This window comes from Eptatretus burgeri, chromosome 14 (assembly GCF_056783735.1).
Source record: "Eptatretus burgeri isolate ZD-2024b chromosome 14, Ebu_testis_v1, whole genome shotgun sequence".
NCBI lineage: Eukaryota > Metazoa > Chordata > Myxini > Myxiniformes > Myxinidae > Eptatretus > Eptatretus burgeri.
Window position 1 is genome coordinate 48,680,908 of NC_140974.1, and position 18,658 is coordinate 48,699,565.

The 18,658-nt window shown below is 45.4% G+C and overlaps 1 protein-coding gene and 1 long non-coding RNA gene across 2 annotated transcripts in view; one reads left to right on the forward strand and one right to left on the reverse strand.

Annotated features, from left to right (window-relative positions):
- The window catches only part of LOC147013135 (uncharacterized), a 23,341-nt gene extending 13,947 nt beyond the window's left edge, over positions 1 to 9,394 (reverse strand). Inside the window, exon 1 of the long non-coding RNA XR_015051212.1 lies at positions 8,739 to 9,394. This is a non-coding gene — a long non-coding RNA (uncharacterized LOC147013135). The remainder of the gene's footprint in view (positions 1 to 8,738) is intronic.
- Positions 1 to 18,658, forward strand: part of PRDM12 (PR/SET domain 12) — a 48,850-nt gene that overhangs the window by 21,486 nt on the left and 8,706 nt on the right. Inside the window, exon 3 of the mRNA XM_085854754.1 lies at positions 11,001 to 11,156. Coding sequence (XP_085710880.1) covers positions 11,001 to 11,156 — 156 coding nt within the window. The remainder of the gene's footprint in view (positions 1 to 11,000; positions 11,157 to 18,658) is intronic.

Consider the following 18,658-nt stretch of genomic DNA (forward strand, 5'->3'; position numbering starts at 1 on the left):
AAAACTTTTTAAAAACCCAGTTTGCTATGAATGTTCGCTTTCCATCAACCATTCTTTTTTCCAATTTCAGTGCCAACTCACCCCTCCCACCCCTTCCTCTCAAAGCAACCATCACACTCTTCTCCCTCCATGCCTCTCTCAAAAACTCCCCCCTCACCTTTCTTCCTCAACTCTCCCCACTCACCTTTCTCCCACCATTCACCCCCCTCACTAACCCTTCTCAAGGTTGCTCCCCCTCCCATCTACAAAGCTGCCTCCTTCCACTGCCCTCTCACCTCCATCTCTTCACTCCACCTCCTCAAATCCTGAACTGCCTTCTGCCCCCTCTCTTGTCCCCCCTCTCCCCCAGCACCACAGAGCCTTTTCTCCTCCTCATACGGCCCACTCCCCTCGCTATTCTGCAATCCCCCACACTCTTTCAACAACCCTCCTTACCTCCCCCCCCCTCGTCCTACCCTCCCACCCCCTGCACCCAAAGCCTCCTCCCCTCCCTCTTCATTAACAGTGTGGACCTCAAATATCCAGGGCCTTCTCTGAAACCTTACAGATCTTTCCATACAGGTTGCCACTAACAAACAAGACATAATCTGCATAACAGAAATTTTCCTCCCCCGAGACGTGTCTGACTCCCAAGTATCTCTCCCTGGTTACTCCCTCCTCCGGTATGACAGACCTGAGCCTCGAACTTGTGGAGGAGTTGCTCTCTTCATCAAAGACTCCATTCCTCACTCTCCATGCACTACCCTCACTCCCCCACACCCCCAGGAATACCTCTGGCTACGGCTTCGCCTCCACTCCCACCTCATGTTTATTTGTGTACTGTACCGTCCACTTAACAGTGATGACTCCATCGACACCTCACTATTCAAAAACATGGACCAACTTCTATCTTCTCATCCAAACTCTCTCTCTCTCTTCCTCATATGTGGCGACTTCATTTATCATCATGCCAGTTGGCTCGGTGTGGGTACCTCCCTCACCTGTCATGGTACTTCAGCAAAAGCTTTCTGCGACTCGTTGGGACTGACTCAATCGGTCAACTTCCCGACCCGGATCTCAACCAATGGTACTCCATCTCTTCTGGATCTGATTTTGACAAATTTCCCTGACAATATCTGCTGCTTTTCCTTAGCTCCAATAGGTTCTTCTGACCACGTCCTTGTCAAAGTGGACATCTCTCTGGCTGTTATCAAAGAACCACCTCACTAACGTCGAGTCTGGCATTTCACTCAAGCCGACTGGCAGGGTCTCCAAGCAGCTACCAAATTTATAGACTGGTCTCCTATTGCTAATTTCTCCAACATCAACTTGTCCTGGGAATTTTTTCAAAGAAACTTGCTCTCCCTCATGCAAAGATTTATCCACTCTCATCTTCAGTTGTCCAACCCTTCATCCCACGCTTGGTTTACTGAAGCTTGTGGCGAGGCAGTTGTCCTGAAACAACTTGCCTTTGCCTCATGGAAAGCAAACCCAACTGAGGGTAATCTCAGTTCCTTCCATAAAGCTCAGAACAAGTGTGTATCTACCCTCAGGAGAGCCAGAAAACAACATCTTTCTCATCTCAAGTCTGAACTCTCAAACCCCTCTCCCTCCTCAAAATCCTGGTGGCATCTAATCAAATCTGTTTCTGGTGTATGTTCCCCCTCCATCCCCACCCTTATCTCATATGGCCGCACTATTGATACCGCACCTGAAATGGTTGAATGCATAAACTCGGTGTTTGCATCAAAATCTTGTGTCCAAAACCCATCGCTTTCTGTACCCACCTTACGCAGTCACACACAACTGTCCCTGGACTCTGTGTCCTTTTCTCCTGACAAGGTGGGGAGCTTGCTGTCAAACCTCGACTCAGATTCTGCAACTGGTCCAGACGGCATCAGCCCACGTGTCCTAAAAACCCGCTCTTCTGCTCTTGTTCACCCTCTCTCTGTTCTATTCACCCTCTCATTTGCTCAATGTCATCTGCCATCTGCTTGGAAATCTGCAAACATCACTGCCCTGCATAAAAAAGGTGCAAAAACAGATCCCTGTAACTACAGACCAATCAGCCTTCTCCCAATCATCAGCAAGGTTATGGAATCCATCATCGTTTCAGACATTAAATCCTTCCTCTTCTCCAATGGCTTGATTTCCGATCATCAATTTGGTTTCAGACCAGGTCACTCTGCCCTGGATATGCTGCTTCTGCACTCCCAACAATGGAAGGAGGTCCTCAATGCTGGTTGTGAAATCAGAGCCGTATCCCTAGTCATATCGCGTGCTTTTGACATGGTCTGGCACCCTGCCCTGCTCACCAAACTCTCTTCCTATGGCAACCAAGGCCGTCTCCACTCATGGCTCGCAGACTTCCTCTCCTGTCGCAGTCAACGTGTGGCCCTAAATGGAGTTCTTTCATCCCCTCTTCCTTTCCAGGCTGGAGTTCCTATAGGTAGCGTTCTGGGCCCTGTTCTTTTTCTGGTTTTCATCAATGATCTCTCCGACTCTCTGGAAAATCCTCTATATCTCTTTGCTGATGACTCCACCCTCTGTCGTACCATAGGTCTTCCCTCAGACCGGCAAGCAGCAGCTTCTTTGCTCACTGCAGATCTGGGTAAAATCACAAACTGGTCCAACACGTGGAACATGTCTTTCAACCCAGACAAATCTCACACACTCACTATGTCTCACCGAAAGGACCGTTTAGAACCCCCCCCCCCATCCACTTTCTCAACAATCCTCTGGAAGAAGTGCTTTCCTTCAAGTTTCTGGGTCTCACTATCTGCCATGACTTTGCCTGGGAAATGCCACATTTCAAACCTCACCTGCAAAGCCAGTCACCGACTGGGAATCCTCCGTCGTGCAAAGTCCTTCCTCGGACCACCTGAGTTCCTGACCACTTACAAAGCTTTCGTCCACAGCCTGATGGAGTACTGCTCTCCCCTCTGGGCTGGTGCTCCTGCCTCCCACCTTTCTCGGCTTCACGCTGTGGAAACCAAGGCATTTCGGATCATTGGCATCTCCTGCAATGAGGCTGAGTCTTTGGGCCTCTCACTCTCTCACCACAGGCTGGTCAGTGGTCTTTCTGTCTTCTACCATCTCTTCTCCGGTCTCGCCCCCCCCCCCACCCCGTTCTCTCTGCGATTTCTCCCCACTACATTTCCACAGTGCGCTCTGCGAAATCAAGATCAGAGATCTTGACATTCCCAAATGATGCACCGCAGCTTGATCTCTCTGACATCCTCCCCACAATCCAGTCCATACAAGTGCTGAATAGTGTGGGGGCTAGTGCACACCCCTGACAAACTCCAGTAACAACTGGAAATAAGTTAGAGATGGTACCACCACATCTCACAGCACTCAGTTCCAGAGTAGAGTTCAGACATCAGATCGATCAGTTTTCGTGGCACCCCACAAAGACCAAGAATCCTCCAGAGGGCATCGCGATTCACTGAATCAAACGCTTTACAGAGATCAACATCGGCTGCAAGCTGCCCCTGCCGAAACTCTCATTTGCGTTCGGTGAGGACCCGAAGAGCAAGGATACGGTCAATTGTTGACCTCTTTGGAGGTCTCTATAAATTAACAATATTTTGTTTGTAGATCATTGTTTATTCATAAATAGTACAGTAAATAATTAAATTAATATTTATTCGACCTTTGTTCAGAACAACAATACGTAATGAAGTTTTATGTTATTGCCTTGTAAAGTTGTGAAAAATTACATTCCGTGCATGATGTTAATGTGGCATATCTATTCAGTAATGATGTATATAATGATAATGATGACGATGATGATAATTCCAATGATAATAGTTAATCGTAATATTTTGAATAATAATGAATACTCGTTTGATCATCACAGAAGCATAGTGTTATGGTTGTGGAAATTCGCAAACCACCATTCAGGTCCCGTAGGTGAGATATCTCTGTAAGTACATGTGTAGTTAGCCCCAAACCCGTTGTTCAGAGGGAATTAATGTGATTCATTCGGGCTGCGACGCTTTGAGTCAGCCGTTTTTCTGTTCTATCTTTAATTTGAACGAACCACGCTCCAACCGTCAGACAACAACAACGCCAACAGCCACGACCTTTACCTTCACAACTCGCTCCCGCAAACATCGCATCACCGCCATTCCAAACGGCACCATGGCCATCAGACACCGCCGGAAACCCTCCACCACCTTCACCTCCCTCCTTCTACGGCCATTCCCGCACCACCTGTGAGCACCGAGTGTCGGGCTGTCCTGGACTCGTACAAGATATGCGCCAAGCCGCGAGTGCAAATAGCGGCCTTTCCGAGGAGAAGTCGGATCAGGAATGCTACACGCCCACTTCTGATCCGTCCAATTAGGAAGCGCGGGGCGGCGTGGCCCCGCCTCCAGGCGCCTCTGTCTGGAATCAAGATATGCAAATTCTAGGATCAGGGGAGATTCACGCACCTTTTCCTCTGTCCAATCGGTGAGCGTGGCTCCGCCCTTGAGGAGATCCTGATCCGGAAATTTGCATATTGTTTTCTCCTGCCGGCCTATAAAACGGCGAGTGTGAGGCAAATGAGGAGAGTTGTTGCGCAGAGAGTTAGTTTTGGTTGGAGTTGTTGCGCAGAGAGTTAGTTTTGGTTGGAGTTGTTGCGAGGCAGTCAAGTCGGGTTGGAGAGCGGAGTGGAGTCGGGAGGCGAAGGCGTCAAGGTGGTTTTCTGCAGTCGGCTGAGGAGAATTGGGGGAAGAGTCCAAGGAGCTCGGGTCCGAGGCAGGGAAGACGGCGGTCGGCTACGAGGTCGCGGTGGGATCGCTCGTCGAGTGACCCAAGCCAGCCAACCATTCTCCTTCCCCCAGGGCATCAAAAATCCCCCCCCCCTCTCCCCCGCGCTGAGATAGTGCAAAAAGGGGCCCCCGTTCCCACCCCACTCCAAGCGGTGCCAACGAAACCCGCGAAGGAGCACGAAGTCGGGGCACCGCCACGCAGCCACATTTGCGGCTCATCACGAGGACGCGGGTAGAACCCCCCCCCCCCCGGTCTCGTGGACCTGACCGCTCCTTCAGGTCCTGCGCACACATTGGCCTATGGGCCCGTCTGCCCCCTTGCCTATGAGGGTGGCTTCTTTCCTTTGCTTTTGAGTAAATGTGTGTCGGCGCCGTCTGTGAAGTAAAACCGTATAAGTGTTGCCGTGTGTACGCGTAGTCGGTAGTATCTCTGCGTCATTGTTTCTTTTGTTGCATTTGATATATGTGCATTCTGTTTGGCTGTATATGTGTGCTCTCCGTGTGCCGCGGAATAAATGTGCATTATGTTGAACTGTTTTCCCGTTTCGCTTCGTCTTTTCTTTAATTGGATCTCCATCTTGCTTCACGTAAAGGGTTCGTTCGTAGTGGGCTTAAAACGCCCGATAATTAATCGGAACCATCGAGGCCGACGATAACACCGCTCGGTTATCCCGATAGCACGGAACGGACCGCTTCAGCGGTTCGTGTCCGGAGTCGGCCTGCGGCGAGGTACAATCGTCCGGTCTACCATCCGCGTGGGTACTTAGGTAGGTCGAGTTTGGCGAACAACCCTATCCTACGCGGGTGGCCGATTGGCACGATTGTGGTGAGGTCGAAAGGCCCACCCGTGACTGGCTGCGGGCGATAGTTCCCGGAGGGTCACGACAGAATTGTCCGTCCGGTGGGCGACGTGCCGCGATTCGAGTCACGTGGCCGATCGCACGCCGGCGGGCGCGAATTCGCAACAATATTTTCTCTTCGATGAATATTTGTATTCTCATAAGGAATACTCAAAAGAAATGAGAGAAATACTAAAGAAACTTAAAAACAGTAACAGCAGTCAGAGAAACATGGATTTTGATCGCTGCTGCATAAACAAGCAAATTATGAAACAATATGGATTCTAAATGGTATTAGAATTTGTTTTATGTACATGATTGAAATCAAGAGATTAAATGATCCTCTTGTCAATAAAAGGTGTTTGATTACATCTTAGTATATTCCATCAATTTTTTTATGTCAACAAAGAATAATCATTTTATTCAATATGAATTTAAATATCAATCATCAAAAGGAGCAATAGGCTATTTATCCAGGTTCTGCCTGATTAAGCCAATGAGTGGATGAATAGATGTTGCAAAATACACAACGGAATCATTGTCATGACCTGCAATGATAAAGCCAGAGACAGACTGAATATACATCACATGGTTGGAATGGTCCTCCATATCATAGGACACAAGATGGATGTTTGGACTTGAGGATGATGAAATACTGTATTAACACGTTCAGATGTTCTTCCATCAATAACAAAGAATGATCCAGATGTGAAGAAGCTGGAGGAGCACATCCTGCACTGAGATCAATCTGCCAAGCAGAAGGTGAGGGTTCAGAATCCTCACCCTTCTCCTTAGAAACAGAGGACAAGGCACCTGCTGAAGTCATCAAAGACCTGCAGACAACTAAATAATGGGAAGAGAGTGCTGAGGTCACCAGAACCAAAAGTCTAATTCTGAGGTTCTCAAACGTTCACCAAATATGGACAATGAATCAGGGAAAGTTAGATGTAATAAAGAGAGAGATGGAGAGGACAACAACTAATATTTTTGGGATAAGTGAACTTAGATGGATTTGGTTTGGGGGCAGTGTCAATCTGACAATTACAAAGTGTTCTTTTCTGGTCATGAAACCTGTAAATAAATGCAGCGGTGGTGTGTTGCAATAAGTAGATTGCAGGGTCAGTGCTGGTATTATACAGTAGCCCAGTCAACGATAGATTAATATCAGTGAGGTTGAAAGGACATCCAATGAACACCACCATCATTCAGATATCGGTCTCTGCTCCAACTTCTTCAACAGATTAAGAAAATGTGGAGAACTTTTATGGAAAGTTGCAGGAACGAGTCAAACAGGTGCCTTAAGTGGATGTTTTTATTATTATGGGGAAATGTAATGCAAACATTTCAGAAGCATGAGTAGCACGGACTTGGTATCCAAAATGAGCCAGATGAGCTACTGCAAGAGTTCTGTTTGGGGAATGAGCTCGTAATTGCAAACACATAGCTCAAACAACCCAAGCACAGACTGTACACATGGACTTCACCTGATTGGCAACACAGAAATCAGATCGACTACATTCTAATCAATAGAAAATGGAGAAGTGCTGTGCAATCTGCAAACACTGTCAGGTGCAGACTGTGGGACAGATCATGAACTCCCTGTTGGCAAAGCTATGGGTCAAACTGAGAAAGGTGAAAACGAAAATAAAAAAACAAATATTATCTTGAAAACATATCTAAACATTATGCAATAAAGGTAAAAAATAAAAATAAAAATAAAAATAAAGGTTTGCAGAGCTGGACCTTGTTGACAGAATGCCAGACTAATTGTGGCAACAGGTTATAGTGGGGCAACTTCGAATAACAATTGTGCATTTTGTGAGGAAAGCACCAAATTTGGCACACGAGTAGCCTAACATATTATGAACAGATTTGGATATTGGGCCATCTCAAATTTTTGATGGCAGTGGAAAATGGCTGTCACAGCCATCAGCGGCTGAATTTGAGATGGCCCAATATCCAAATCTGTTCATAATATGATAGGCTAATAGTGTGCCAAATTTGGTGCTTTCCTCACAAAATGCACAATTGTTATGCTATATTTAGCTAAGTTGCCCCACTATTAGAGACATTGTAAAAGAAGAGGCCAAAAACAACATCCCAAAAGCAAGCATAAAAATAAGAAGGCTAAATGACTGTCAGAAGAGGCAATAGATGTTGCAAACAGAAGAAGAGAGATGAAAACCAAGCGGCACATCACGAGAGGACATTAAGTGGCTAAAATGCTGACTTTCAACGACAAGCTTGGAAAGACAAAGATAAATATTTCAAAGACGCATGCATAGAGATAGAAAGTGACAACAGAGTGGGAAAAATAAGATACTATTTAAAAATCAGAGAGATCTCAGGAATGTTTATGTCTAGGATTGGGGTTCTTGAGAGTAGAACAGGAAAATATTTGACAAAAGAAACAGGTGAAAGAAAGATGATGGAAGCGCTCTTCCGAAACTCTGTACAAACGACACAGCAATATGATGGCAACTTTCGAATCTAGAGAACACTATAAGCAAGAACCAACAGTGATAGAATGTGAGGTACATAGAGCAATGAGAGAGCTGGCAAATGGAAAAGCATGAGGTGCCGATGAAATTCCAATTTTACTCTTTAAGGTAATTGGGGAAGAGACAATCAAAATTTTAACAGTTATCTGTACACAGATCTGGAGCAGGATTGCATGGCCCAAAAGGTGGAAGCAGCCACTCTACATACCATTGCCAAAGAAAGGGGATGCAAGAGAATGTTCAAATAACTGAACCAATGCCTTGATATATTTTCACGTACTAACAAGATATTACTAACGATCATTCTCCACTAAACAGAAGGATTCATAAAGTGAGAAATGCTTGTTGAGCAAGCAGGTTTCAGAAGAGGAAGAGGTACGAGAGATCAAATCACAAATCCGAGGTGGATCATGTAAGAAGCAAGGGAATATCAAAGGAAGGTGTATGTCTGTTTTATAGATTATAGCAAAGCTTTTGATTGTGTTGATCATGAATCGATGTGAATTATTCTGAGAGAAACAGGAACATCAGAGCACCTAAAATATCTGATGAGAAGCCTGTACATTAAACAAGAAGCGACAGTAAGTACAGAGTATGGAGAGACAGAATGGTTCAGAATTGGAAAAGGGATCAGACAGGGGGTTCATCTCAACCCTTACTTGTTCAATCTGTATCGTGGGTAGAGCACGAGGAAATCAAACTTGGATGACACAGAGGCGAGGAGTCAGGACTGGAGGAACACGCATCAACCACCGGAGGTATGCCGATGATGCCACTCTGTTGGCAGAGATAAGAGTAAAGAGAACTTGATAAAACTGTTGCAGACATTGAAGAAGGAAACTGAAAAAGTTGATCTTAATTTAAAATAAAAAAGATGACTCAAAGCTTGTCAACTGAAAAGAATCGATGTGTTCAGATTGGGAGACAATCATGTGGAAACAGTGGAAAGTTTCATCTTCCTGGTTCCAAGATTGAAGTGAGTGGATAATGTAGAGGAGAAATTAATAGACGATTGGTGTTGGGGAGAACAGCAATGTCAGGATCGACAAAGATCTGGAAATACAATTTGGACGTAACAATACAGACCAAGAGGAGGCTGGTTAATGCTCTGGTATGTCCAGTTGTGATTATATGGATGCGAGTCGTGGACAATGAAGAAGAGAGAAGGGAAGAAGTTTGACAGTTTTGGAATGTGGTGTTGAAGAAGATAAATGTTAAAAATTCCATGGACTGCGAGAAGACCAAACAAATCGGTGCTTGAAGAAATCAGACCACCATGTACATCAGAAGCACTGATGATAAAAACCGAAACCGTCATTCTTTGGGCACATCACGCGTGTGGAAAACACAAATCTGGAGAAGTCAACCATGCTGGATATGGTTGAGGGAAAAAGAGGAAGAGGCAGATATTCTAAGTGCTGGGTGGGAGGCGTAAATGCTGCAACCAGAGCTTCGGGAAGCAGTGCAGGAGATGGATGTTTGCAGACATCTGGTCGTGAATGTCACCGGATATCGGCCACAACTGTACGGAACTAGATAACTAGATACTACTCGTACAGGCATGTTTATTAGTGTGATCACAAATGGTCATATTGCCATGAAATGCTCATGCAGTCGATAGTCGACCATCTTAACTGTATTTTTGGTGTTGTATTTTTGCCTTGACTGTAAGACTTCAATATTTTAACTCTCGATGACACCAAACCACCCCCTCCGCATGTTTATGACGTCATGGCTTATTGTGCTACTTCATAGTGATTATGCAGAAAAGTCAAAACTTTTTTTAAAATCAGGATTCACTCTTTCCCAGCAGAAATGAAGTACAAGTATGTACTGTATACAACGAAATTACTTTGATGTAGTCATATTATTGATATCAATGTTTTGGGGTTTTTTGTTCGATTAAAATTCGTGTTTCCTGCAATTTAACCTTCGCTTGCTGAACAGTTTCAGTGGCTATAGAATCCAATTCTTACTATTTATTTGGGGATTAATTTCTGCCTTTGCCTTTCCTCAGACATTAACATAATGCATTGTGGAATCTTCTATAAACACAACAAAAATTATATTTCTTGCCCACTCCATTGTACCTGCATCATCCTCCTCCTTTGTGTGCAGCACATGGCTGCAGGTAGCATCATTGGCTGAAGGCATGGCTGTGCCTCTGATGCTGTGCCCCTATTACTAGTACACCGGTACTCATTTTGCCAATCTCAGAAGGACAACAGGCTGAATCAAGCCACCACATGTTAATTCAACAGACAAAAGGGGCTCGAGCAGATCACCCTAATCAAGCCAGCCACCCTAACCACGAAGCCAACACCAAACTTTTTACCTGCATCCCATCCTCTGCCATCCTCAATAGCATGTCTTGTCCAACACAATCTGTCCACAACTTTTTGAAATATCATGCTATGTATCATTTTTGGCCCCATCTCTCCATGGTGAAGAATCATAGTTTTTTTTCAGAAGAATTCTTGGAACCAGATCCAGATCGTCACCAAAATCGAATGAATCTCTTCCTTGTCGCACACTCAACTTGTCCACCAAGTTTTGTCCGAATCTTTCCATAACGTTTTGAGATATCCTGCTCACAGACAGACAAAACAGACAGGAGTGAAAACATAACCTCCATCCACCTTTGGCGGCGGAGGTAAAAGACCCAGACCAAACATAGGTTGTTCACCTTTGTAATCCATGGTTTCATCACAATTCTTGTAATTTACTTTGAAAACACAAATATCAAGAAACCAAAAACAGCTTTCCCAGATTGTTTGATGATGCACTGCCTTGCCCTGCACTGTGTTGAAGCTCTGCATTATATGAAAGGGATAGTATGCTTTTCTGTGTTTGTGCATCTGTTACAACAGTGTGCATTCCGCTTTGGCTTTACCTCGATTTTACCTGAATCCTGAACGTAGGTATTCAATCCAGATGGATCCGTGCGGCATTTTGTGGATGCCAGTCTGGAGGCTCCGCGTAGCTGGATGACATACATCCGCTGTGCACGCAATGATCAAGAGCAGAATCTCGAGGTGGTGCAAATAGGGAGCAGCATCTACTACAAAGCCATTGAGGTACCCTCCTGCACCACACCACATGCTCATTACCCTAAAAAAAAAAAAAAAATTTATACCTTTCTCTTGATTTACAGTACACTTTTATTTCTTGTTCGGCTAAACTTCTGCTCGCATCAGTTGTTGTCTATCAAATCTGTATTAATGACATACAGTAATGCTAGGTCATGGCCAGGAGATCTTGGTTGTGGTAGGTGCTTAATTGGAGCATTTGAAGAATAGGTAAAGGATATTGGGAAAACAACTGAAAGCAAAGAGTTGCGAGGTAATCTTTTCGTGTAGTCTTCTGAGAATAAGACGGGAAACGAAAATTTTTTGATTAGAGTGATATACGTCAACCTGGAAGAGCTGGAAGAATAGTGTATGCAGTAAGGGTCAAGAGCAGAATCTTGAGGAGGTGCAAATAGGGAGCAGCATCGGTTATTAAGCCATTGAGGAGTACCCTCCTGCACCGCACCACATTCTCATTACCCTTGGCCCTATCTCTCATTGAGGAAGCATTGGGAATGATTTTGGGGGCAAAAGGGAGTATTTCCAGAGAGATGGCCATAAGTCAAAATAGAAAGGGGGCAGCAAGATTTGCATTATGAATTGAGGAGGGAACTAGAATAGCACTCAGTAGAGCGCATACCACCACCAGGCTAAACAGATTTCACCTTTAGAACATCTTAGAATTCCTCTGAAGAACCCATAAGAGTTCCCCTTTTGAACCCATTCGAATCCCCCTGTAGACCTATTTAAAATTACCCTTCAAAACATTTTAGAATGCCCCTTTAAACCCATTATTGTTACCCTTTAGAAGCATTTAGAACAGGCGTCGGCAACCTAAACCAGGCCGCGGGCCACTGGGCCACGTTCGGGCCACCTCGCGGGCCGCACCCCCCTCCCAACCCGAAAAAATAACAAACATACCTAAAATCAATGACAATAAATGTAATTGTTAATTGAACCTTAAGAACTTCAGCCATCTGAAACAACAACGAAAAAATATTTAAGACCAAGTTAAGTGGACGAGAAGCAAAAATAATTTATTGTGATGTACAGAGACTGTGATATATGTGGAAGAATCATATGTCCACACATGTTAAATTTGCCGTCGGTTCAGAAAAATGTTTCGCGGGCCGCACCTAATGGAAATCCGGACAAGGCACCGCGGGTCGCATGGGAGGAGCTCGCGGGCCACATTTGGCCCGCGGGCCGCAGGTTGCCGACCTCGGATTTAGAATTACCCTTTCAAATTACCCTTGAGAATTACCCTTTAGAACAACCCTTTAGAATCCTCTAGAATTACACTTAAGAACCCTTTATAATTACACACCATGGGTAAAAAGGGTTCTTCTTCTTCATTTTTGACGGATGGATGGAAGGAAGGAACCACACAAATGTTGAAGCGGCTTCACTGCTTTAATTAAAAAATTATCCTGTGCATCTTCACCAATATATATATATATATATATATATATATATATATATATATATATATATATATATATATATATATATATATATATATATATATATATATATATATATATATATATATATATATATATATATATATATATATATATGCCTGGTGTTGGCGCAGTGGTTCGGGCAGCGGTTTGGGATCCAAAAGGTCCTGAGTTCAAACCCCGTTGGGCCACTGAATTAATACACCAGGGGGTTGACTCAGCCTGTCATCCTTCCGAGGTCGGCGAAATGAGTACCAGTGTACTGGGCCGGTGTATACCCTGGTTAAAATAGGTGTACCATATCCCTGTGTCGTAAGAGGCGACCAGGGTTGCGTCAGGAAGGGCATCCGGCGTAAAACATGTGCCAAATCACTATGTGGATCATACGGATGATCCGCTGTGGCGACCCCTGAAGGGAGAAGCCGAAAGAAGAAGAAGAAGATATATATATATATATATATATATATATATATATATATATATATATATATATATATATATATATATATATATATATATATATATATTCATCCTGCAATACACCTAATGAATAAAGCCCATTACAACCTCTGACTGACTGATTCACCGACTGAGATTAGAGTTCGGTACCTTCTCGGTGACGTAGAAAGATGAAATTTCGCAGGTCGATGGACATTGAAGCCGATACACCGGTGAAAAACACAAAACCATCGGAAAGCGTCCATAAGTTAAAATATAAATAAATTAAAAATGTATATTAAAACATATAAATAAATAAAAAATATGCAGGTGAGTGATCCACAAGACAAAAGGGAAGCATGGTTCATTATTGCTTATATTGTGTAAGTATACCCCACTAGTATATATATATATATATATATATATATATATATATATATATATATATATATATATATATATATATATATGTGTTACGTTTGTGGGGTGGGTTAGATATTACCATAGAACAGATAGGAATGTATAGTGTAGCATGGTCTAGGAGCGAGTGGATAGCCATCTCATTGCATAAGTAGAGAAACATCAGCTTAAGCAATATCTTGTTTGCCTGCACACCATATAATACAGGGGGTGGTGGTGGTAATAATTAGTTTGTGATTATGGTGAAGGAAATTGTATGTAAAACCTCGATGTAAACTTCTACTGGGGGGGGGGCACCGGGAGGCTTAGCACGAAAGAAGCGGGGGCGGAGCGGTGGATCGCCTGAGAGGGGTAGAGCGATGAATTGCCTGGGAGGGGCGGAGTGCCATGCGAGAGGGGGCAGAGTCACAAATGCCTCCCTGGGGGCAGAGCGGTGGATTGCCTCCCTAGGGGCAGAGCAGTGGATTGCCCGAGAGGGGCAGAGCGATGAATTGCCTGGGAGGGGCGGAGTGCCATGCTAGAGGGGGCAGAGTCACAAATTCCTCCGTAGGAGCAGAGCGGTGGATCGCCTCCCAAGGGGCGAAGCGGTGGATCGCCTCCCAAGGGGCGAAGCGGTGGATCGCCTCCTTAGGGGCGGAGCAGTGAATTGCCTGGGAGGGGTGGAGTGCCGTGCGAGAGGGGGTGGAGTCACAAATGCCTCCCAAAAGGGGCAGAGTGTGGCCGAGAGGAAGGAGAGGGAGGAGTCAAAAAAATTGGCAGTTGGTGGAGAGAGAGTATTCAAGAAGGAGTTGAGAGTGCGAGTGTTGTAGACAGCTGAGGAAAGCGAGGGCATGAAGAAAACGAAGAGAGATAGTCTGAGGTGAACACAATGAATGGAGAAAAGGGTTGGTGAGAGTGGAAAGCATGAGGGTAAATCGGAGGTCATCGTGCCTGCCTGTCTCTGCCTCTGATTGTCACCTGGATCCTGTTTGTCGCCCGGGGCCTGTTTGTTATCTCCTTCCAATCTTCGCATCATCCTGCGATCATCTGCCCACCTCATAGTTTGCTCGTCTCATCGTCTGGGGACCTCCTCACCACTCCTCATCGTCTGCTCATTCCCGCTTCGACAAAGCTGAGTCCCCCAAGTTTTATCCCCTCCCCGTCTGTGACTGAGTCCGGAGAGTAGCGCCTCGTTCTTTAGATTCATTTTACCCATTTGTACATAATTATATATTTATCATCGATTCGGTGTTTTCCTTTTCTTCCTCACCACAACCCACCGTCATCTCCTCTGTCGTGTTCTATCATCTCTGGTTCTTTTTTTATTACTGTGGCTCAGAAAATAAACTCATTGGGTTTATAAACTTAAGGTTCCTCATGTCTCTCCTCACGACCCGCGGTGCACGTGCCGTCTGCCATTAATTCGGAACACCTCAGTCAAACCGCTCAGGACATCGCGGGACTTTGACCTCCCACCACGACGAGCTTGATGTCAGTTGAACCATTGATGCGACAATATATATATATATATATATATATATATATATATATATATATATATATATATATATATATATATATATATATATATATATATATATATTGTTACGAATACGCACCCACCGGCGTGTGAGCGACCGCTTTTCACTAATAGTAGCCGCTCGCCCACCGGACGGACAATTCAGTCGTGACTTTGTGGAACAACGCCGGAACCCTGTCACGGGTGGGTTCTTAATCCCACCATGGCCTAGCCAATTTTCTCCCCACGCAGAATGGGGTCAATCGCCGAATATCGATATACCTAAGTACCCGCGCGGGTAGCCTACCGGGAGACCATACCTAGACGCAGGTTGGCTTGGACACGAACCGCTCAAGCCGTCCGTTCCGTTCTTCAGTGATAACCGAGTGGGTATTATCGCCCGACCTCGCCGGATCCGATTCTATTTAACGGGTGTTTAAAACCCAACTACCATTCCGCAGTGCAAGATGGTGTTCCAAAGGGGAAAAAGACACGACGAACGGGTTACATTCACACAAGCACATTTATTATACACAGCACGTACATACCAGAAAAAGCAATGAAAAACACTTATACAGTAAAACAATGATGCACGGGACGGGGACAAAGACACGAGCAAGGTGAAAGCATTACGACCGTCTATCAACAATTATCTAGTCACTTAACAGTTTTTACTTACAGGACACGACGCCAACAACATTCATTCAAAAGAAAGGAAAAGGCCACCCTCAAAGACAAGGGCGCCAGACAGGGTCCGTAGACCTTTTATGGCGTGGAGCCTGGATGACCGAACGGGCCCCCCGAGGCCGTTGCAGGTTACCTGCACCCTCATGGTGCGATGGTGGGTGAGTCGCGACGTCTGTCCCCCACGGCAGCTAGGACAGCCGCGGCTGAGCTCGGCCTTCCACGGGGCCGGCGAGCTCTCTCCAGCGCTCTCCACATGGGTGTGCAGGCGTGCGGGACAGAGCTGGCAAAGCGGCACCTCCCGTCCGCGTCCCCCGTGCCACGCCCGGACTCCCCACCGACTGCGAGCTCCGACGACTCGACCCGAACCACCGAACCCGACTCTCCAAAGACCAAGACGAAACCACCACAAAGACCCAGTCCTGGCGTCCTGCGCGTCTTTATATTCCTCAGTTCCAACGCCTCGCTCCTCCCCGTTTATCGCTCCGCCCCCCTTCCAGCTCCTGCGGGAAGCTTCGAGAAAAGGGGCGTTCCTTATCTCCAGCGCCTCACTTCCACGAACCGACCAATGACGAACGATCTCCCCGATCGGCGCGCGGGAAAAACAGGCAGGAAAATGAGCGCGCTACCGATAGAGGGTCATGGTTTGGTTTGTGGAGAAGGGGATCGTAACCTGCAACGGTCTCGTGGGGTCCGTTCGGTCAACCAGGCTCCACACCATAAAGGTCTACGGACCCTGTCTGGCACCCTCGTCATTGAGGGTGGCCCTTCTCTTTCTTTTGAATGAATGTTGGTGGCGCCGTGTTCTGTAAGTAAAAACTGTTAAGTGACTAGATAATTGCTGATAGACGGTCGTAGTGCTTTCACCTTGCTCCTGTCTTTATCCCCATCCCGTGCATCATTGTTTGCCTGTATACGTGTTCTTGAATACCTGCATTGATTGCTGGCTGTATATGTGCATGTGTGAAAATAATAAATGTGCCTGTGTGAATGTTACCCATTCCTCGTGTCTTTTTCCCCCATTGGAACACCATATTGCATCTCGGAATATTAGTTGGGTTTTAAATACCCGTTAAATAGAATTGGATCCGGCGAGGTCGGGTGATAATACCCGCTCGGTTATCACTGCAGAACGGAACGGACCGCTTGAGCGCTTCGTGTCCAAGCCAACCTGCGCCGAGGTACGGGCTCCCGGTAGGCTACCCGCGCAGGTACTTAGGTATATCGATATTCGGCGATTGACCCTATTTTGCGTGGGTGGAAAATTGGCTCGGCCATGGAGGGGTTGAAGACCCACCCGTGACAGGGTTCCGGCATTGTTCCGGAAGATCATGACTGAATTGTCCGTCTGGTGGGCGAGCGGCTACTATTAGTGAAATGCGGTCGTTCGCACGCCGGTGGGCGCAAATTCGTCACAATATATATATATATATATATATATATATATATATATATATATATATATATATATATATATATATATATATACATATACATATTCACAGAAAATTGCATCATTTTGTCCTTATCACACACCCAGCCTGTCCACCAAGTTTTGTCCAAATCCATCCAGAAGCTTTTGAGATATTCTGCTCACAGACAGACAAACAGAGGTGCACCTTCGGTGGTGGACATAAAGATGTCGGGGTAGATTTATGGGAGTTCCCTGAAAGAGTTTCTGATGAGATGGATGAGGGAAGTGCAGTGGATGCAATTAATATATCTGGACTTTCAGAAGTCATTTGACGAGGTATCACCGAAGGCTGTGAGCTATGATGAGGGCTTGTGGGTTGACTGTTCAAGTAACTACCTTAGGTTGAAAACTCACTTATTGACGGGGAAACGACGAGTGTCGAAATGTGGGGAGGGCTGTGAGGTTGTAAGTTGTGCAGAACCACAGGGATCAATCAGTACTAGAACGGTTAATATTTAAAATTCATATCAATGATTTGGACAATGCGGTTAAGAGGAGGATTTCCTAATTTACATCAAATGTTAAGGTTGAGGGTAATATAGACAGCAGAGAGGGGGAAAGGAGGGAGGGAGAAGGATGGATGGGGGTAATCAGACTCAGCAAAGTCTCAATACTTTTCATATATTGGATAAAAGATTGGCAGAATGCAGCTGAAGAATAGGAAATTTAAGGTACTCGGGATGAATAAGAGTAATGAAAATTATTTTCAGGGATCAGCAGTCTTGGAGTACGTGAAGGATGTGGGTGGTGGTGATAGATAATGAGCGCTAAGCAGACAGCATAGTGCTGACCAGAACAGCTACAGGTAAAACTAATGGGGTTTTAGGAAGTATTCACCAGGGGGATCAGTTTTAAATGAAGTGGCAATGCTAACTCTGTGCTGGAAGGAGTTCAATGAGGCCCCGCCAAGAATATTGTGTGCGGTTTTGATCGCCGTATCTGAATAAGGACATACCTGCAAAGAGAGGGTTCAGCATAGAGAGGGTTCGTGGTTTGACTGTGAACTGGGCCGACGGTGGCCTAAGACCACCGCCTCCATGTGGCGACAGTTGGGAATATCCAGTTGAGGAGTGTTAAGCAGTGCTTGGGTTTGCTGCGGGTCTGGAGCGCCCTCTCCTTTCCCATAGTTTAGTAGCATGCACCGAACAGGCAACCTGAGCGTGAGGATTAAGAGCCCCGCCACGACGGTGGCTCAAGAGGTTGAGGCACCACCACCACTGGGGACTCAAGGACCCAGGCATCTATGTGTGGAATGCAGAAGGCAGTTTTGTAGTCCGAACAGCCTATGAACCCCTTATTTCCGACTAATCCTTATCCCATTGCCACGCATTCAACAAGTGAAGAATGTAATCCAATTTTGCGCAAAGCTCTTCCCACAAGTGATGAGAGTTATTCAGGAAATAATTTCTATCAATAATTTATCAAAAACTCTAATCAAGGCAATTCAAATGAGGAAATGGACGAAAACTTTTGTTATTTAAGTTTGTCAGTGTTAGGAGTCTTGGTTCGCAATGGTGAATGAAATGGTGATGTG